Source organism: Aythya fuligula, chromosome 2 (assembly GCF_009819795.1).
Source record: "Aythya fuligula isolate bAytFul2 chromosome 2, bAytFul2.pri, whole genome shotgun sequence".
NCBI lineage: Eukaryota > Metazoa > Chordata > Aves > Anseriformes > Anatidae > Aythya > Aythya fuligula.
In genome coordinates, this window is record NC_045560.1 from 114618080 (window position 1) to 114641135 (window position 23056).

The 23056-nt window shown below is 32.3% G+C and overlaps 1 protein-coding gene across 1 annotated transcript in view; it reads left to right on the forward strand.

Moving 5' to 3' along the window:
• Positions 1-344: 344 nt before the first annotated feature.
• CCDC178 (coiled-coil domain containing 178) overlaps positions 345-23056 on the forward strand; it is a 110054-nt gene continuing 87342 nt past the window's right edge. The window contains exons 1-8 of the mRNA XM_032181127.1: positions 345-462; positions 4785-4862; positions 6708-6835; positions 8842-8876; positions 10599-10681; positions 12112-12312; positions 18514-18734; positions 20574-20716. Of these exons, the coding sequence (XP_032037018.1) occupies positions 345-462; positions 4785-4862; positions 6708-6835; positions 8842-8876; positions 10599-10681; positions 12112-12312; positions 18514-18734; positions 20574-20716 (1007 nt within the window). The remainder of the gene's footprint in view (positions 463-4784; positions 4863-6707; positions 6836-8841; positions 8877-10598; positions 10682-12111; positions 12313-18513; positions 18735-20573; positions 20717-23056) is intronic.

The following is a 23056-nucleotide window of genomic DNA, read 5'->3' on the forward strand; positions in this document are numbered from 1 at the left end:
ATGATCTTTCATTCATCTCTTATCCTTTTTTTTTTTTTTTTTTTTTTTTTTTTGAGAACCTATTATATCCTTCCAAATTTGACTGGATCAGTTCCATCAGTCCCTTGACCCACTAATCTTTTAATGATCTTTTAAGATACCAGGGAGGTCTGAGGAGGCAAAGTAGACCAAAACTATATTGTTCATAGTTCAGGCTAGGAGCATGACAGCACATGCTAAAGAAATTCTTGGACTTTTTCTTTGGGTCCCTTTGTTGCAGCACTGATAACTACAGATTCTTGTGCAGGGTTTAACAGATTGAGAAAATGCTTTAAGTCACCAAGAATTAAAGTTTTTGACTAGAGATGATGTCTGTGTTTGTTTTTAAGCAAGATCTATTTGCCTGTTTATCTGTTCGGTATTGCCAAACTCTTTCTGAAATTCCAGTGTTTGAAATGAAACGTATTCATGGCAATGAACTTGGTAAGTATAAGGCAGCTCTGAAACAGCCAGTGCAGAAGTTACTGAGCAAACAAAGCTAGGAATCGGAAAGAACAGAAGACTTCTAGTGTTGAAATAAAAACATACAATTGTCCTGCTCATCTGACTGGCAAGGTTGTGGTGGTTTGATTTTTTTTTTTTTGTTTGTTTGTTTTTAGATGCTTATGATTCATTCATTCTGAGAGCTGATAAGGAAGTAAAGAGGAGTTTGTAGCTAATTCACCAGCTGGTTGAATTGAGTTAACTTGTTCCTGCTGAATGCATGTTTTTTAATATTGTTGAGACAATTAGTCTGTTGTAAGACTAAGTGTCAGCATGCCTGGAGCACTTTTTCCTTTTCTACTATTTCCTGAAACTAAAGAAACAAGCAAATTCATCCTTATTCAATGTGAACCTCATTGCAAGTGAAAAGAAATAAAATAAGTTTGTCACAGGCTGTTTCTTTTTGTTGCTTGTTTGTTTGTTTTTTTTTTCTTCTGAAATTTCTCTAGCCATTTCTGGATGTTTGACTATTTATGTATTATTATAAAATAGTATTTTGAATCTAATAGCAACAACAGAACTGGCTTAATTATAAGTAAGTAAAAAGATAAGCAGTACTTAATGGTTTGATAAAATGCAAGATCTGTAAATATTTGATCAATTTTTTTTTTTGTTGCTCCTTCATTACTCTATTTTTAAAAAAATGAAATTCAAAAATGTCTACATATCTAATGCTCAGAATAGGAGATGTGATTTGTATGAACATATGAGGCAATTATGCCAAAACTAAATTTCTTCAGTTCTGTGGTTACTATGGTAACCAATATTCACTGTATTTCATTTAGACGTATACAACAGAAGAAAATGCTAGGTTTAAGGTTTAATAATCTTTTCAAAAATATTGTGCTATAGTACGTGATATTTTAATTATGGATATGGGGATGGATCAAATAACTAACACGCTTAGTAGCATGAACGTGGGTAGTAATCATCTTTAAAACATATTTGGATGATTTTTCTGGTAATGGAATTTCGGATGCTTATTTCTAACAATTGAATTGAATTAGTTTTTTGCTTGAGCAGAGAGATTGTTCCTACAACTGTCAGGTCTCTTTGACCTTCCAGGAATAAGGAAGAGATTAATAATTCTGTTGTTTCATTTCTGGCCTTAGAATGTGTGAGGAGGAACATTGAAATAACAAATTAGGTAGTGCCTTTAGTCAAAGGTAGTTGCATTTTGTGAGAATCCATGTCACAGAATGTGAGAAGCTCTTAAGGCATTTATTTTCTCAATGCTGCTTGATAGGAGAGTAATTCCTCTTTTCTGATTCATGTCACAGAGGTGGAACTCGAGAATATATAATGACAAAGTGCATCATTCAAGACTGTGGCACAAAGCACATGGATTTAATACCCTTACCTCTTAGAGATTTCCAGTTGTTTTTCAACTTGTTTAACTGTCTGGTTTTTATTTTAGAGTTCATATTTACACTAAGGCCTTTTATTCCAAAAGAATAGGAATTAAGTTCACTTCCATTGCAGACTATATAGTTGCAGTGAACCCTAAGAATAGTGGAATACTGGACAAAAATTCAAAATGATTTTGATACAGAACTATCAAAAGTATTTGGATATTTTTGGATAGTGGTAAGATCTCAGATACAGAATATATAGTTGTGGACACCAGTAGAAGTTTGTGAGAGTACTTTATTGATTTTATGTCCCTTCTTAAAGCATGTAGTGGCTAGTATGAGGGACACTTTCTTTTACAGAGATCTTGTTTCTGTGAACGAAATAATTCTGATTTTTGTTATTCCTTTTGTTAGTATTGTTGGTTTATATTAGACTGCCTACAAGATTGTGCATGAAGTCTTGTTTTCAAGAGTGAGACTTTGGTATCACTATAAAACATTTTAATGTTGCAAACTGCTATTTAAACAACACTGTGTACTATTTTGAAATACCACACTAAATGTAGCTTGAGGGAATAATCCTAGGGATATTAATCGTTTTTTGCATATTCTGAAGTAAACCTGGGCTACATTTCAGTGATTAAAATGATTCACTGCATCGCTTGAGGACAAGCAGAAATTGTGCAAGAGGTCCTAGCACCCTAACACCAAATGATAAAATGCTGTATTTGCAGAAAGCAAGCACTTGGAGGTCAGGAAATGATAGGATAAAATGAAGATTGTTCACGGAGTGTTAGCTCCTTTAAACTATGTATTAGTTCATAATTTTTATTTATGCTAACTGCATTTGGGGGAAGGAGAAAAAATTCCGAGACCAATGGCATGGCCACAATGAAACAGGAATCAGCAAAAACACTTCTAACAAATTTCTCCTGTAATTTGGCCATACCTGTTAGTCTTATGAGATAGATAATTTCAATTTGCACATAGTTTGCTTAATGATGAATGAGAGTTTTGGTGAAGAGGTAAGTATTGGAGTTGATGAGAGAAAGGTTCATATGGAATAGGCTATTTATGGAGTATTTATGAATGTCCCCAGACTCTTCCTGGGGAATGGTTTTATGATGAGAAATAGTAGTAGTAATTTATGTTACATGGACAGTAATTTTAACGTGTGGAGTCTAATCTCTTTCATAGAAAAACATTTGTTAATAGTTTTACTTTTAACAGAGTTGTTAGTTCCTCATCTTTCTATTTGAGATGTTGTCATTAAACATTTGTTTTTAGCAGATGACCAATTATTTCTATTAAAGTACCTAGAAAATAATTTAAGAGTTGTATTTTTAATTTAGCTTTAGTCATATTTAATAATATATCTGATATATATTTTTAATAAGTTTATATACATACCTGATGAAACATTCACAATGCTTGTTTTTCTTACTCCTTTATGAAGTAGCATACAATGGCTTTTGAAAGGTATGCTCTAGCAGTGTGGCTTAACATAGTGGTTATCTTTGGCAGAGTGAGAAAGTCAGTTTGAATGCTGTAAAATTATTTGTGCAGAATAACACTTCCTAGAAGTTGGAGATACATATTACAGAATTAAAGTGCTAACTCACTAGATTTGGCTTACTGGTCTAGGTAGGATAGTATCAAAGAAATTTGTTCATCTGTATATTTATAACTACAGCTATGAACATAAATAGTATTTATATACATGTATATCGAAGCTAAGATTTTCAAAAGATAGAGTGAACTAAGTGCTGACTATTTTTTTTTCCAAGCCTCAGACAGGTACAAGACTTTTGTCATCAAGTCTGGATTTGTCCAATATAGTTTGAGCAGGTTGTCATGCACAGTGAAATGAGTTTTTTGTGTTCTGTATAATGTGAATGATTCTGCATCAGGCAAATGATGTTCACACCTTGTTCCTAACAAGGTGTATATCAGATTGTATAGTAGGTATCTCTAACTTGTATATCAGATAATAGTCTGTTTTGTACCTCCTTCCTGATGCATTGCTGGATTTATAAGAAATGATGAACTGGAACTGTTTCTTAAGCTTTTTTTTTTTTTTTTTTTTTTTTTTTTTCCTGGATTTCATACTTTTGTATATATGGTTTTTCTTCTCTTTTCTTCTTGCTCTAAAGCTATTCTGCCTGTAGATACTTATTTTCATTGACTTTCTGAGAGTTTAAGAATCTTTTGTATTCCTTGTTGGAGCTAGTGTGGCCCATCAGGTCTGACTGTTAGGATAAGCCAGTAGGAGGCTAAGGTATTGCTTTGCTGAGTCCAAGAAGCTGACATCCTATCACACGTTGAGTTAAAAGTTCTTGCTTGCCAAGTTGGCATATTTCTTTAAGTAACGTTGAGACCCACCAATAATTGATTCAGGCAATAATTGTTTCAGGAAATGGAAAAAGCTACCGTTTTGTATGCAAGAGAGATTGTTTTGTTCTGTGTTATCTATCCGTTGAGTGGGCAGTGGTTCAGTTGACAGGTTTATGGACTTCCACTGACAGTTTTGTAATGAAAATTCATCTCATAGGTTATCCACTCTACACATCTGTCCAGTTAGGGCTAATTTCTACTGTTGTGGGATTCAAAAAAAATCATGTAATTTAAAATGCTGGGCCACATAGGTTGAAATCTGCCTGTCTTGTTTTTATTTATTTATTTATTTATTTTATTACAATTTCATTACTTATGTAGGTTCCACTGGGCAATTTGTAATGCCAACTGGTTAATTGCTGTCTCTCTCTTAGTAGAAAAAGAGAAAGCAGATTTACTAACCTTTAAAAATACTACAGATATATGTCAGTGATAGGATGAATTTTGTGCTGATGAAAATAAATGTTTAAAAGGTGTATTTATGTATATATGTATTATTATTTTTCTAATTATTAGGCTGCAAAGCACTACCAGCAATAATGTTTGAAACACAGATGATTTCCTATTCTAAGGACAGTGGTGAGGCACCCCACGGTATGTCAGATGTCTTCTGTAACACAGTTTTCAAGTAATTTAAAGAAGGGCTTAGATTTAAGACATAATTAATTATTTTATATTTTGTATTTTAATAGTGTGCAATGCTAGTTCTCTTTCTAGGTTATCTGTCATGCTGCTCAAAATCCTTCATAACAATTATGCATTTGTATGTTCTGAGTGTCAGCCATTGATGTCACTCGTTCATACTTCAGTTTTTCTGTCTGGAAAAAGCAAAATTAGCTGTATTTCACATCATATAGATTTATTTTTTTTAGATTGTAAGAAAATGGTGAATGGTTCCACTTTCTTACTGAGTTGTATTTCTAATTTGTTTTTACAAATGGTTTAGAAGACTCGTAAAAATGTTTGCATTTACCAAGGAAAACCAAAGAAGTAAGAGAAAAAATCTCTTTTTATTATGTTGTTTTTAAGTTCCAGATTTTGTTTACATTAAGTTATTGTTAGTTACATTAATGATGTATGAAAATAAATAATTTTTACAACAATATTAATGTTCATTTAGTAAAACGTGAAAACAATAGCAGTAGAAACAACTAAGTGAAACTGAAGTAATATTGATCTGGAAACATGAACTTGTATGTTGTGGATCAGAGTGTAAGAACGATCCAAAGTCTTTATATGCTTTGTTAGGACAGTAGGCATCCTGTGAAGGCTCTAGAAACAAGCAGAGTGAGATCCTGTGAGGTTGTTTGCAATACTAGTTTTAGTGGGCTCCTTTTCAAATAAAATTTTTCAAACCATCTTTTCCATTCCAGTAAAGCTCTTTACATAAAGGAGTAAGGTTAGAAGGATGTTATGTAACCTATAGACAAGATGCAGATCAAGATACTAAGAGTTTATTCTTAAAAAGTAAATAAATAAATAAATAAATAAATAAATAAACACAACCACCCACAAACTGTATATGAAGGTTGTCTGTAAATCTATCTACTTTACTGTGTAATCCCTATTATTAATAATGCTATTTTTGGTTAATCTCCAAGGCCCTTATAGCATTTTGTCCCCCTGAACATAATTAGGTTAATGTTCCATCTTTGTAGGACAGCTGCTTATATTTTTTTCATAGATTAGCTGCTAGCTTTCAGTGTCTTGTTCTGATTCCTGACACCTTTCATTAATGATCTCTGCAGTCAGATTACCATTCTGTGTATTAATTAGTTAACATTAATAGTGTGACACAGTATAATTTAATTATGTCATTATAAGGCTAGCAGAGTTTAAGAAAATGTAGTTGTTAAATCTGCATGTTTTCATAAGATACCATATAGCTTTAATTTCCCAACATGAGAACTACTGTTTTGGAAGTTCATCCCTTCAAAAAGTTGAAGCAAACACTGGCTGGAAGTAGCAGTCTAAGCTTGCCTCTTCAAACCTTTTTTTTTTTTTTTTTTTTTTTAGTATCTGACAGCTTTGCCTTTTTGGTTTCTGGTATTTTTTCTGGTTGGACAAAATCTTCACTGAGGACTAGCCTAAAATTATCAAATTCAATTAATTTGGGATTAATTACATAAAATTAATTATAACAAACCGTATTCTGACCTTCATCCATTTTTCTCATCTTTTTGAAATTATTCCTTCATATTCTTCATTCATTTTTGAGTCTTCCTCTCCTCATTTTTGAGATTGTGTTGAAAAGGAACAATGTTTTTTGCATAAAGTGTGCAGCATAGCAATAGATGCAGCTGTTACATTCTCCTAGTCAATGTCAAGACCAAGGTTTATCGAATCCCAAAGTAAAGGAAAAAAATTATGTATCAGAAAATCTGATATCTGCCTGCATGTAACGTTTATCAACCTTCTGTATTTTCTTTCTTTCTCCAGGTAAGAACGAGTGGACCACCATAAGGCAACGTAGCTGTGCTTTTGTAAACACTCCATTACCATGTATTAATAAAGCTATTTATCACATTCAAGAGTTGGAAGTAAAGCTGTATAAATGCTTTCAACAGGTACATTTATGGTTGAAAATGTCCAAGTGCTTTTTTGTGTAACAAGTATTTTTAAAGTAAGATTACTATGGTGATTTCTATTTAAAAATGTTACTTCAGCTGGTATGTGTGGTCCAAAACAGTGCCCAGCATGTTTTTATTACTAGTTATGATGTGTTATCTGCTTGATGGTTTAGGCAAATCAAACTGTCTCACAGCATCTTAATATAATATATCATATATATATTAGTAAATTCATATATGACAATTCGGATGCACACAGAATCGTTGTTTCGATGATGTAGATAGTCTGCAAAATATTTCTTGATACTAGTCTTGACTAGATACTCAGACTGATCTCTGTGCCATCAAGTGACATTTTCTGTCACTTATAGTAAGCAATGTTCTTTCCTAAAAAGTACTTAAAAATTCCTTGATTAAATATTCTTTAATCTTATGTTCCGTGAACAGAGCTGTGAATTTGAAAATACTATGTTTCTGTTTCTAGCAATATATGATGTTTTCATAGCCTATACAGATTTTGTGTGACTAGAAACAAGAATAAGGGGGAACTACAAATGGGTAGGTAGATGAATAAAAGTGCAATATATTCTGTTTTAAAGTATAGTAAAATCTTCCCATTAACTTCTTTGAGAACATGATTAGTATTATTTAAATAATTCACTTTACTGGAGGAGTGTTTTCCAAATGTTAATAAATTCTGTATATATCTACACTGCAGTAAGAAGATCTGATTGCTACTTTTGCAGACAAGTTATATTTAAATAATTTAGCTCGAGTATTGACCATAGTGCCATCATAGCAGCACATCAGGAAGACTATCTTACATTAATCTTCCAAAAACATTGTTAAACATGCTTCAGGGAGATTTCTGCAACTGCAGCATAGGTAGTAGAGGAATCCAAGGTGTATGAACTACAGTAATATCTCAATTTACAGCATAGACTTAGGTAGAAAATTTTATATTGTCTCATTCACCTGTATTTAAAATGATGTGAGAACAGTGAAATGATTTTAGTATTATAATTTTGTCATTAATATACATGAATTAGATGGATAAACACTAGATATTCGTTCATATTAATATATATGCAGTCTTGTGCATGTTTTCCACATCTCTTCTAACTTTGTGAGCATACTTAATACACAGAGCTTAAAAATAGTTTAAGGCCTTTAGACAGTGACATCGTTACAACTATGACTTAAGATGAAAAAAAGACAGGGTGGCTTCAGTATCTCTATTTCAGGAATGCTTCTAAAATTCAAAATTGGGAACATTTACAGGAATTAATATACTGCTACAAATATAGAGAGCCTTTGACTTTACTAGTATAAATATGAATTTATTTACATCTCTGATAGTAAATTAAATATCACCACTAATGTGTCCAGTTGAAATGGAAAACCTCATGTCCTTATTGTTAAATTCGTACCCTGCAAAACAGGATAAACTGTGTGCACACTGCTTTGGGGACTGGTTTCTCACTCTTTCCAGTTCCTGAACTGTGCTTGGAAACTGGGAATGATTTGCAAATATGGTAATTGTAGCAATAAGATTTTGTAACAATCTAATCATGTAGGTGATAAAATTGCTGGGCTCAAACAGCCTAGTAGTTTTTTACTGTTCTAAACATAACCCTAATGAGGAAAAAGTATACAAAGTTCAGACAGACACTCTCCAATATTTTTGAGATTAAAAACAAAGTATGGAGGTTACAAGAGCAGCAATGGTATTAACAATATAAAATGAGTTTTAAAAAATTACATTACAAAATTAAGTAATACATGACTGTTATCTGCAAATATTTTATTACCAGCCTTTTGAGATCACAGTTTTTAAAAATTCAAAAACTTTGTATTTATTTTAAGATGGTAAGAAACATACATCTGTATGTACACTGATTATATCTTCTTATGATAAAAAATGCGGTGGCCTTTTTATTAGGAAAGAGGAAATGTATGTATTATCTGAGATGTATGATGGAGTTTTTATTTTACTTTTGCAGTATGACCATGTGTTTAAGGAAGAAAAAATGCCACGGTAAGAATTGTATACAAACCATACAAAGAAACACACAGAATCATACAAAATTATGTATTTGTTTTAATAATTAAAACAGGTAATTAAATGATGAGAAGTTAGTCTGACTATAAAGTCTGCTCTGTGAACTATAGACTTTACTAAGTTCTTCTGTTGCATAAAACTTATCTAAAGTATTCTTAGTACCTGCAGGAGCTGGTTATTTCAGGAGCCCTAAAGTATTTATGGAATATTTCTTATATCGCTCCTATTCAGTGTTTAATTTTCAAAGTGATCTCATGTCTCAGGACCCACCTAAATGATGAATTTCTGTTGGTAAGAGTTGTTCAGTTTTTGGTACTTCTGTAATTGTGCCTAATCCTAGGTATTAAATACAGCTCATTGCCGTTATTTTAAGCTCTCATTGCTTCAAGTTAGAAGATACCCAAAATAAAGCTGACTGTGTGACTTTAAATTGTATTATTCATGATGCAGGCTACTTTATAATGTAGTTCTCATAACAAAGGTTAAAAAGAAGAGTTTGAAGAGGAGAAAGTGTCTCATGCACACAGCTTGTTGTCCTGACTGTTTTGCTCAATGAACACTCCATTTCTCTGTATATTTCCACTCTGTCAGATATGCCTACTGAGTTACCTTGTGGTCAGTCTACTTAACCTGTTCATTGAACTCCTGCTTCTGCATCTGATTTGAAATCTTTTCTATCACCTAGTAGAAGTTTTCCTATCAAATATCTTTTTGTTGTTGTTGTTCTCTTCCCAGTACTTTACATGCATTTTCTGTTGATCTAGGGAGGCTTTAGTTCTATTTTTGACATCAGATTTTATTTTATTTTTTTTTCTTCATAGAAACCCCAAATTTCAGTGGAGTGCTTTCAACTCTGCACTTTCACTTTATGCATGTATGCGCAATGTACCATGAAAACAGATTTCATTTTTGTCTTAGGTGCATGTGACAGACCTGTATGTGCTCTTTAACCTGCACACGTGGGCATAAATGGGTGGTGGTTATCTTTCATTCTCTTTCTTCTAAACTCCAGCAGGCTAATGAGCCTCGTGAGGTCACATGAGAGCTGTGGTTCGCTTGTGTTCTAATTTGTCTGTTTCAGTTATTTCTTTCCCTCTGTCACTTGTGGGTTAAACTTGTCCTGATCTCATTTTAACAATGCCCTCCTCTTTTCTGCTTTTGAGTCTCCCAGGATTTCAAAAGCTTGTCTGTTGGAAACTGATGAAGAACTTCGTATCTCTAAAAAATCTTTAATACTTTTCATTGTGACCCTTCAGTGATGACTTACCTTAAACTGATAAAAGTGAAACTACATCTAACTTGCAGTGTAAAATATATCTGTGTCTCATAGTGACCCTCAATGCTTCTGCTGTTTAGAAGAGTTTGGAAAGTATATATTGCTCCACCAAGTTCAGGGCTTGGAAAGAGTAACAACTTTTCCAGAACAGTTTCTCACAACAGTTTCAGATGTTAAAGAAATCTCTTTCTTGTATTTCTGTAAAGAAATGTGAGAAAAGAGTTTATATGGGAATTGTACAATTAAGAATTCTTCTGTATGACTTGCAGTGTTTTTTTAGCAATTATTCCGTTCACCTAAACCAATGTTTAAATATATAAGACTGAAAAGATACACTTTTGACTTAGTGAAAATAATATTTATGTAACAGTGTTAATTTAAATTCAGTCTACAATTTTAGTGACAGTGGGTTTTATCCACAGGATAACAAAACAGGTCAGTGCTGATTCTAATGAAGATATCTGTTTGTCATTCGATTTTCAAGAAGCTAATGTATCTTGTGAAGGTAAAATGTTTTATAGTACTCAGTATGAGTGGTTATAGTTACTTACCCTCATTTAATATATGCTTTGCATTTAATAATAGTTGTTAATTACTTGGTATATCTTATGTAAGTGGTGAGTGTGTCCTTTGAAATCTGTCTGTGTATTCTCTGTCAAGCTGAAAGACATATATTTAAAATGTTATATTAAGTACTATTAAATCATCCTATTTGCAAGACAGTAATTTACATTTCTGTATTTAGATTCATACTGCATTTTAACACATGTAGGAGTTGAACCAGTAAAACTAGTTACACTGGTTGCTGGAAAATCTAGATTTTTTTTTCCATTTAATTTCAGTAAAACAAATATCTGCACCAATGTTGCAGGGTTTTCATAATATACTCCTGAGACAGAGTTCTATTTTTTACAATTTGCTTCTTTATTCAGATTATACTTTTAAAATTATTTTAAGTATTAGAGAGATTATGTGCACTTTTTAAGCCACACTACATTTTAATTACTGCTAGCCTGAGGCAATCCTGTCTGCAGTAAATTGTGTGATAATATTTTTGTTGATGCCAGCAAAGCCAAAAGTTCTTTCCAGTGAAAGTAGCTTAAGTAGTTATCTTTTTTTTTTTTTTTTTTTTTTTTTTTTCAATGCTCACAGTTTTAATCAAAATAATTTGGGAAATTAATGATTATTGACTGTGGGATCTAAATGTAAAGGTCTTGAATTCTGTAGCTTCTTTATATCAGGATAATGGAAGACAGCCTCAATAAAATCTTGTATGGAAACAAATAACTCAGGCATTCTTGATAGCCACATTTCACAAAATAAGATGTTGATGACCCAACATTTGTTTGTTGTTTGCTTTTGAGATATTACACTGAATATGGTTAGAAATCTGAAGACTTTGATACTTCCTGGGGAAAATAAAATAAAATAAAATAAAATAAAATGAAATAAAATAAAATAAAATAAAATAAAATAAAATAAAATAAAATAAAATAAAATAAAATAAAATAAAATAAAATAAAATAAAATAAAGCAAAACAGGTATTCTTTAAAAATTGAGATAATTAGGAACTTGATTACTGACCCAAGCAACATGGCAAAAATGAAAATTTGGTACCATCTTTATTAATGTATTTTTGTTGTACTCTGCATTTGGCTTAAGCTGGAGGAAAATGCTACTGAACTTGCAAGTTTTATTTGCAACTAATTGTGCTTGCCTTGACGCTAGCTTTCTATTGAGAATGAAGCTGGAATTGAATATATTTTTAAGCTTTCATAAGAAGTAATTATAATGTATTTTTTAAAAGCAATGTAACTAATCGTGCTTACCATGATACACGTGGATAGGCCAACTTTGTGTTGAGAATGAAGCTGGAATTAAAAGCATATGACTAAGCTTTCATTAAGAAAATAATTTTTAATGTATTTTTAAAGACAGCAAGACATTAACCTTGAAGCGCAAAACAGAGGCTTTGCTACTGGAAGTTACTGAGCTAATTAAGCGACTGGAGGCCGATCGTGAGGAGGCAGAAAAAGCTTTGGAGAGAGAGAGACAGCGAAGGAAAAAGCTTGGCATGGAAATAGATCGTATGTCACTCTGGAGGCTGCAGCAGCTCCCTGCAGCTGTGCAAAAAGGTATCAGTATTGAAACTAAGAATATTTGTTACCAAGTACGTTACCAAGAATAAGAATTATGACTATAGTTGTGTTTAGTGTAATAGAACTACAATATTTATACTTCTGAATTTGGTATGCTTGAATATGTATCCATGGGAAAAAAGAAAGAAAGAAAGAAAGAAAGAAAGAAAGAAAGAAAGAAAGAAAGAAAGAAAGAAACAAACAAACAAACAAACAAAAAAAAAAACACAAGACAACAACAACACATAATGTACATTAACAGAATAGTTAACATTGTTTGAGAAATAGCTTAAGAATAAACAAGACACTGAAGATTATGAGAGATACTTAGCTTGTGGCAGGGAATGAGAAGTTTAAGCAGAATTACAAAATCATGCAATGTGTTAAACTGTATATTAAACCATAAATTAAAAAGATAGTTTTTTTTTTTTTTTTTTTTTTAAATAAAATGAGATAAATTTGCATAACATATTTACATGAATGGTTTGATGTAACCATCAATAGGTCTCCTTGAAATCTCAGACTCTATGGACATTCTAAGGTATTCTGTGATTAACTGACATCTACACTATAGAATTAAAAAAGAAAAGGAAAAAAAAAAAGCCGTTACTTTGCAGCTGTTGTTGTCTTCTGACTTACAAGGCATACTGGGAAACAGGTAGCATTTGAACCTAGACTTATAGCCTGTTGCTTGGGAGAAAACATATATCTAGAGGAAAATTATAAACATGCATTAGCATTATCAGTGCTGTATCATGTCAAAAGCCATTCATATTCATTGACAGTCGTAGATGCTATGATTGGGGGTGGATTACTCTTTCCAAATTCTCACTTAACTATTACAGCTTTTGTGTGTATGTGTTCTTAATACTGAAAAATGATGACAGCAGTCTTAAAATCACTTCTTTTTAGTTGTGATCACTTGCTTTTTTTTAAGGTTACTATCTCTTTGCTCTTGAGACTTATTCCCTGATCTTTCTTTCTGAGTACTGTGATCTGTTCTCTATTCTTTGACCATGTTTATTACTGTTTTTTCTTGAAAAGGTATGTATGGTTCTGCAATAACATTTTTTTTTCTTTTTTTTATCAATGTTAATGTTAGTCTTTAGTGCAAATATGATCAAGGTACTCTAAAGAATCTCACACAGCTATTTATCAAATCACATTAGGTGTTTGTAGGAAAAAGGAAAATAATTTTGAGAGCTCTTACTGGCATTACAGTTCAGTTTCTGAATAATTTAAACTTTTTACCAATAATGAGGCACTTGCCGTACTAGACCATTGTTAGGAACTACCTATGCTTGTTCCAACTAGGAACTACCAAAGAACTACTTAGGAACTACCAAGGCTTGTTCTTCTCTTGTATGCCTTGTGAAACAGATATTCTGCCCAGTTTAAGATGTTAAGAGACTCAAATACCTTCCATCCCAGTGTTTAAAGAAACAAAACATGGCAACAAACAGCGTGTAAGTCACAGTGCAGTCTACCAGAGCCCTGGTTTTTTTATCAAAGTCCAAGTTTTAATGAATCTTTTTGAGAGTGAGTATTAAGGAGAGCTTCAAATGACAGCTAGCTCCTGGCCTCTGAGACTGTAAAGAAACTTAACTGCACAATACTCCAGAATAGCCAAGCAAAAGAAGAAAAGAAAAAAAAAGTTTTGAAACAAAGCTTCTGTGAAAAATTGTTACTTGTCTGCCTTCTGTAGTTGACACTTTGGAGTTTCAGACCTGTATGGACACAAGCACCAGCCTCAGGTGCATGTCAGTCTTAATGGCTTAAAGAAAATGAACACTAGAGGACATGTTTAATGATTTCATATTCATGTTGTCAAACTGAAGGAGTTTGCTGGAGAAGAATGGAAGCTCTGAAGAAGCTTACAGAAGTCAGTTTAATGCAGGATCCAACGTAATTAATTTTCTACTTCATTTAGAGGAGTCTTTTTCTAACAGAGATGTTGATGATAGGGCAGTCAACAGATGTAAAAAAAAAAAAAAAAAAAAAAAAAAAAAAAAGATGACTGGCTGTCTTGGAGAACACATTCCATAGTGGTGGATTACTTTTCCTTTTAGAATTTGTTTTCCTGCACTGAATTTAGAAAGTCCGTTAATTATGATGAAAAAACTGCTCAAGTGGTTGTTCTGGTAATACCATTTGTCTGTATATTTCAAGCTATTCAGTGCCAAGAGAGAATGGCAAATATTGGTGAGCAAAATTTTTGATGTAGTATACCTGAGTAGTGTCATATTAGGTTAACCACCAAATTCCACCAAATTCTTTATTTTTTCTTGGGAAGAAGGGTATGTATGTCATCATGGTAGTGAACCCATGGTTATGGACTCTAAAATCTCTAAACTTTTTTTCCTTTGTATTCTTCTTAGCCTTATTGGTTTGAGTTGCTTGGCTTTGTTTTGCAATGTCGTTATTGAATAAAATAGGCTGTTTACTTATAAGGAAGTCTTAATTATTCTTGTCTAATATTAGTAAAAATTCACAAAAAAAAAAAAAAAATGAAGGGAATGATATGTGTTTCATTAGTAAAAAGTAAAGTTTCACAATAGTGGAAATGGCAGGTGTGTGCCAAAGTACACCAAGAGATCATGTGGACAGGATGGTCCTCCCCTTTAATGCCCAAGGATAAGAATGCACAATATCTGTAAAATCAGTAAATCAAAATTGTGGCTGGAAACCCACATACCTATTTGACCATTTTGACTATTTATTTTAACACACACACCCTTTTTTTCTAAATAGTTCATATTTCTAACTTTCTATTCATATCTATATATTTACATATATAGATATATATGTATAGTTTATATTCCTATAGCCAGGGAATAAGCAAGAACAACATCAAACCATCAAACTTCTCAGCTTTTTCTACAATATATCACCATAATATTTCAAGATACCATGTTTGTTTATTATCGGTGAGTAGTGGGTATCTTGGAGGCTGCCAAATCTGCCTTGGAAGTATAGTATCTTTATATCTGATTTTAGGGTACTGTTCTTAGTTCCTTTACATTCGCAACACATCACATTATGTGAAGGTACTGCACAATTCTCTTAAGTCTTCCAGTTGATAGCTATAAATCTCCCAATTCCTTTTTACAGAAATGCCTCAGGTTATCCTGTAGGTGCTGTGGGGGTAGTTTATTATTTTTATATCCAGATGTCTAACAAAATATACCACAGCAGCAAACAATAGTAAGGACCTTAAAAATAGGAAATGAGACTTTAAACTTTCTATGTTAATGCCTATTTTTTGGCTGGCAAATTATCTTTTATTTTCATAATGAAAACTGTTGAGTTCTGACAAAATCTAGGTTCTTGGCGTTAGAGATGCAGTGGTCAACGTGTCTTCACTCAACTGATTTTCATGTGATTTGTAACCATTTTAGCTCTATAGAGCTTCATCTTATCCTTTCAGTCTACAGTGCTTTTCTTACACTGAGAACAGTAGAGCAATATTTATAACTATTCCAAGAAAAAGGCCTCAGAGAATGTAAGTCCAGTCTTCCCAGTTGTGTTTTTGACTACTTTTTACTGTCTTGTTTAAGTAAGTCATAGAAGAGGAAAATACAGGCTCTGAACCATCATGGTATTCCATTACATCTGTTTGTTACTGTGCTGCTGCACTAAAATTAGAGGTGGTGGGACACCTGTTAATATTCCCAGACACTAATTTGAAAAGCATAGCAGTGGTTTCTCTACAATCTTCCCATCATTTTCAGAATGGTATCAGGTGCCACAAGAGATATGAAGATGGAGAGGAAAAGAAGTGGCATAATTTGTAATAGTAGGTTCCTGGATGTGAAATCATAGTCAGTACTAAGGCACATACTCTGGTGCACATCCTCCTAAGATTTTGACAAATACCTCCCTCACAATCCAGGGTATGGTTATGGAGCAAGAGTCTTTCAAAACTGTGTTTATTGATGGATAAACACTGCATGAAAATGAGTGCATAATGAATGCAAGCCAGTACTTGTTTAGTCCCAAACATATACTTTTTTTTTTTTTTTTTTTCCCTAGAAAGACAAAACGTGAAATTGGACAGATAGATCCCTGAAAATACGTGAGAATAATTTTTTGTTTTATATTTATTTTCTTATTTATTTATTTATTTTAGCCAATAACTAACTCTAATTGGAAACAAGAAACATGTTAAGGTTTTACCAGTTTGCAGAGATTTTTTTTTTTTTCTTTTTCTTTTTTAATCAGTTGCCTCTAAAGGGCGATTTATAACATCCTGAAAACAAAAGAAGAGATTGAATAAAGAACCAGAATTAAAATTCATTCATGGGGAGGTTAGAAACTGCTTGCAGGAGAAAATCCTGTGGCAATTGAAAGGTCAAAATTATAGAAGCAAAAAAAGCTTCAAGAAGATAAGGTCAATGATAGAGCTTCATTCTCTAGCACAGTATTTCAGGATTTGAACTGCAGAGATGTTACAAGTCAATTGCAGTGATGCAAAAAGCAGTATATATATATATACATATATATGTATATGTGTGTGATACTCTACAGATCTATTACTCTTACTTTGCTGTTTAACATTATCTGTAAATATAAAAAAAAAATCAAAAGTTTGGAATAGTAGAATATACTGAACACATTGTGTTCATTATGATAATATATATGTTCATTATGTTCATATATATAATGATACACCATATCTATTAAAACAAACAAAAAAGCACAAAACAGCATGAAGTTTGTCTGTGAAGATTAACCAACTCTCCCCCTTGATTTATGAGTAGACTATGGTAGTACGATGTTTTGTCCTTGGAGTAAATTTGTCATTTTCAGGATTCTAATATTTCACACTATTATCTATAAGACAAAAATTATGTTAAAACAGCATTGACGATAAAGGGAAAAGACCCTCAGGGATGTTATAATTATCCCTAATCTAAGTATTACAAACCCAGGAGATTCTTAATTAAGAGTTTGCATGACCCATTCAGAGTAGGCACAGAATCCTGTTATTTCTTCAGACTTCCTTTGATTTCCATTATTGCTAGCTCCTGCTGCCTTTTTGTACTGTAACACATTCAACTAATTGCAGTGACATAACCCATCTTCAGAACTGACCTTCTCTGAAATATAACAAAAATCCAGTGTAATACACATTTTATTCATCTTACTGTTAGGCATCACTTTGTATGACACAGAAAAAACACTTATTCATACAAAGTCCCTTTAACTTTTAGTGGCAATGAAATAATAAATTTCTAAATTTGTGATTTATGTCTTGTTAACACAGCAAATTTTATCCAATGTTAAGGGATTACACTGGATATTCCACAGCTACTTCTCAGAGCTTGCAAGCTGTTTTTCTCTGTGAAATGTATGCTCTCTCTCAGATTTGGAGCAGTTTACTCCTTCTGAGATATTTTCTGAATATATATATTTTTTCTTATCTGAATATCTTACTTTATTTTCCTTAGATTCATGCCAATACTTTTTCTCTGTGTAGAACATGAACTGCTGCAGGACTGTTATGACACAGTCTGTAATAAGCCTTTTTTTCTGAGCAAGATAAAATATATGCTGTCATTCAGCAACCAAGGATCTAGTTACAAATTTTCTTGTAAAGACCCTTAGGAAATTTATGCCGGAGTAGGAAAAGTAAATGCAATGAAGTGAATTAAGACTGACACAATTCTGTGTGGCAACATGAACATGATCTATCTGATGGCTTCAAATGTGTATCTTTAGTCTAGCTTTTCTGAAGCCACCTTAATTCAGGAAGTGTCCCTGAACTGAAAACAGTTGGCATATTAAGGTTATCTAGGATATATACTCGTCCTGTTCTTCTGCATCAATGTATGTCCATTGTTGGTGACAGAGAAGTTCTGTACAGCTGTTTTTGTGTGGTAATATCTCCCTCAGGATATAAGTTGATGCCAGGTGTTTTAGTTTCCTTCATAAACACAAAAACACCTCTCACTTTGACAATTTGCTTGAATGATGTAGTTAAATTATTAAGTATGAGTTTCTAAACAGTTCTACTGTTAACGCAGTATTTGGTGATGTCTTTTGTAAGCGATGTCCTCTGTTGGCCTTTAAAGTATTTTACAGCAAAATTTTGCAAGTCTTGTACTTGTTGTTATAACAACATATTTCCTAATCTCACTAAGTATTCATGGTTTCCCTCAGATACAGATTTTGTTATGCTAATTATCTTTTTAACAGAATACGAAATGTGTGCTCAAGACACCTTGGAGCTACGATGGCATTTTGATTGTAAAAGCTGTCAGCTGCGACAGGTAGAAACCCAAATACTTAAGATAGAAACAGTCAACAGAAAGATTCAGGAGGATATAGACTTCATGAAGAAACACAGCCCTCTGCTGGAAGAAAAGCTAAATCTGGAAGGTGAAGCTGTGAAGGATGTATTACTAGCTTATGAAAAGGTGAATACAAATCATGCAAAGACATTTCTATTAGGACCTTTCCACTAGATAAGTGTATATCCTTTTAGAGAACAGCAGTATTTTGGCATTACTAGTCTGTTGTAAATTTTGTACACAAAGGCTGAGAATTGTGTGCCTGTACATACAGGCCATTACATACAGGTACTCAGTGCAAACAGAATCCAGGGAGGATAATGCTGTTGGCCTTTAAATGCTTCACAAGCATACGTGTAATGTAATTCTAACTTTGTAAGTTGAGTCCATGTGGATTTTTTTTTGAAAGAAAGATAAATGTCATATATCTGATGTCTGCATAAATTCTTTTCAGGTTTCTCACAGTCAGAGGTTAATTTTTTTTTTTTTTTTTCCAGAATGTATAGGTGTTAGAAGTTGTAAAACAAACTAAAATTTAATTCTTTTCAAGTGTTGTTGTCTTTTTTTTTTTTTTTTTTTTTCCCCTAATTTATTTATTGGCAGTATTTATTGATAACAATATTGATAACCATATCTTATTTGTTGACAATAAATGCCAAATTAACTTAATTTCAGACTGAATAATCAAAGTTTAGCAATGTTGTAGGTAGTTTAAAATTGGTGTCTGAAAATGAGAGATACTGTGTTAACTCAAGTTTAGATTTTAATACTAATTACTTTTGATATATGTTTAATTGTTGCTTTATTTGCAAACCTAGAGATGAATCTATTTCAAGATTCTATATTTACATTAAAAATGTATTATGCTTGTGGGTGATTCTTAATAAAAATTCGTGATCTATATTATTATTTCTTTAATTCACATTTTGAGGAGTCAAAAAGCATGTAAATATGCTTCTAAAATTAAAAAGAGTTAATTGCATATTACATCATATAAATAATATGATAATTGTTATAAAGTCCTTCTGATTCATTTCCTTTTTCTTTGTTAAATATCAGCAGGACATGATCATGAGACAGTGTGAGAATTACAGCTTGAAAATTCCTTATTTCTATATTTTGGAAAAAAAAATCTGTACACCAAAACTTACACATCATTCTGACATTTAAAATGGCTGGTAGTTCTGATATATTGATATATTTTCAAAATACTAGCTGATATATACTGATATATTTTCAAAATACTAATTGCTATTGCTTAATACTAAATATTAATACTAAATACTAATACAAAATACTAATTGCTTAATACTGAATTTTCATTGCAATTTAAAAAAAAAATTTACTTTTGAAGCTCTAGTTTTTAAAATCCAGATAACTAGTTTGAGCAGGTAAGTGCTAGATTGTAATAAAGATTTTATATCATGTCATTTTTTGACATTTGTAATATTTTCAAAAGCCGAGACAATAGGCTTGTGCATAGCTCAAAGTTGATAGGAGCACTGCTGTTTATACTAGTGAAAAAGTTGTTCATTGTCTGCATTGTCTCAAGCCCCTCTTTTACACAGGTGACTGCAGGGCTTGTACATCCTCTAGGATATACTTAACTAATGATTCTGGCAGTGAAACTTCTATAGCTTCTTTCAGCTTTCTTTCTTTCTTTCTGCTCCAGAGGTCACTATCTTCCCATGGAAGTAGCCACCTTTTCACAATAACTTGTAAATTTTGCTACAGAGCGAAAGGCCTCTTGATAACACTTCTTGATGTCATGAAGTTTTACAATACACATTCTGTTGTCTTTGCAGAGCATGCAAAATTCATTGTTATGGCATCACAAAATACTGCTTCAAATTCAAACTTCAGTTTTAAGATTGCAAAGAATCAGACAAATCTAGATTTTTTTAAATATTATATAGGATTTTTATATAACATCTTTCGGAAAACTTACTTAATTTTGTTGCTTAGGCATCAAAAATATATAGCGATGTTCATTCTGAGCTCATGGAAATCCAAAAGACAATGAAGAGAATTGATGAAGAAGGGAAAAAGAAGATAAAATCTTTGTATGAGAAAATTAAATATTCTGGGATGCTACTAAGTCAATACAAGTAAGAGCTATTCAAATAGTCAAATCGTGTTACATGCTTGTGTTAGTTTTTAGTAGTAACAATGAAACTATAGAGAGTTTGCATGTAGAAAACATTTTAAATTTTTATTTTTGTAAAATTAAAGTTAATAGAATCAAACATAAAATATGTGTTTGCTTTGTCTTAGTTTATATTAGCAAAATAGGGAAGGGATGGTGTCCACAAATATACACAAATGTAAGGTTCCATGAAGCTCCTGAAGTATATATTTTTGCCTTATTTTAATTAATTATGAATTTTTATTCCCTTTCACAGGATTTTTTTGCTATAATTCTTATTGACTACACAAATTACTTGCATTGAACAGCATCTCTTACTGAAGTGTCATAGTACCATAGCTAATTTTGAATTTGCATGTTAAATAAAACAATTCTAGACAAGAAGTACTTTTTACCTTATCAAAATACATTATCTTTTTTTTTTTTTTTTTTTTTTTTTTTTATCCCACAAACAAACAACGTTAATATAATTTAATTGGTTTGCAAGGTAGCTTCTGTAAAATGACGTATGTTGCAGTCTCTTCACTCTCACCTCTGGTCAGATTACTAACCCCTGATTTATCAAGTAGAACTATAGGGACACCCGCTGCTGGTTGCTGGTTGGTTCTTTTAATCACTTAAGAGTCAGGACCAAGAATATCTGTGCATTCTAACATTTCAGCAATTTAATTTCAAAAAATAATTGGTGTTCAGGAACTTGAAATGCCTCTGTCGGGCCTGTAAAAGGAGTACTTATTGCCTGCCTTAGAATTTTGCAAGTCTTTAAGCCTGCAGCTGAAACACCAACTTTTGCAAAACAGAGCAGTCTCACAGTGTATTTTGGGGAAGAGATCAACCTCAGGAAATCATTAAGTTGCCTAATATGACTGGTGTTTTTGATGTCTGCTATTCAGGGAAATCTGAGCTTGCCAGTCAGCTGGAACAGAGGCCTTACTGACACATTCTGAGAAAGAAAGGTTATTTAGATGCAATCATTCTGTTTCTTTTAGAGATATACCGTATCACTGTGGATCTCTCGGTCATTTTCCCGAACTACATCAGAATCAAAGAAAGATCATAGCTCTTCCTGTCATATGTTTATACTTCAATATAGGAGCAGAAGGAATCCCAAGTCACATGTATTTCCCAGAATGACATTGCTACTCAAGAAATTCCAATTGTAACACTCACAAAGTGTTTGTGTACTTGTAATGAGATATAAACTGTGTGACATCAGTAAGGTCTAGTCAGAGTAGGATAAAAATGTATTTTTCTTTAAGATTAATAGTTTAGCTATTCAATGCTAGAATAAGTCTCTTTGTCTCACTTGCTTCTTTTGTCAGCGTTTTTTTCTTTTCTTTTCTTTTCTTTTCTTTTCTTTTCTTTTCTTTTCTTTTCTTTTCTTTTCTTTTCTTTTCTTTTCTTTTCTTTTCTTTTCTTTTCTTTTCTTTTCTTTTCTTTTCTTTTTTTTCTTTTCTTTTCTTTTTTGATTCTGACCTTTACTATGAATTTCTCACAGTAAAGCTCTTACTTTACTTGAGTTCAGGATAATTTTGACGCTACATTCTTTTCACCTTTATATTATTATTTTATGCTAATAAAATGTTATTTCTGATCAGAATAAAGGGATTCACACATGTTTATGTTTAATTAACTAAAGCTTAATGTTTTTCATTCCAGAGTCTAGTTTTTGCAATCTAGAATCAATCTAGATTGCAATCTAGTGTATTGCAATCTAGAATTGCAAGAATAATAGAAAATCTGGAAAGAATATATGAAAATTAAAATCATATTCAGAAATATAGCTAAATCCCAATTATTTTAATATACAAATCCTGAGACAAGATTTCTGTAATATCAATACCCGTCAAAACTGGCGTAACTTCTGGAAATCATCATGTGATTCTCCAGTTAAAAGTCACTACGTGTGTACAAAGGAAGAAGTGTGTGAAGGGTAGGAGTCAATACTTATTTTTGATGGGTATGAGGCTGTGAATGCAAGCTTTGCAATGTCTTCACAGTATTTGGAATTTAATTTTAGCTTAAATATAGAGAGATGTTCTGATCACATGCTTATTAGCTTCTCCGTGGGTTCCAGTTGAGAGAAATCTGGCAGCATTGGCCCTCATTCTGCAACTGGTAAAGTTCATTGCAACCTCATATTGATTATGGGAAAAGTCAGATCCTGGGTAAGAGGTATTACTAAAAATATAGTGTGATTTATTACTATGTATTCAGATTCACTGCAAATCTTTTTAGTGTTTCACTTGCCTATTTAATGTTCTGTCAATGTTCTTGTCTAAGTTACCAGCTGCTGGCAAGA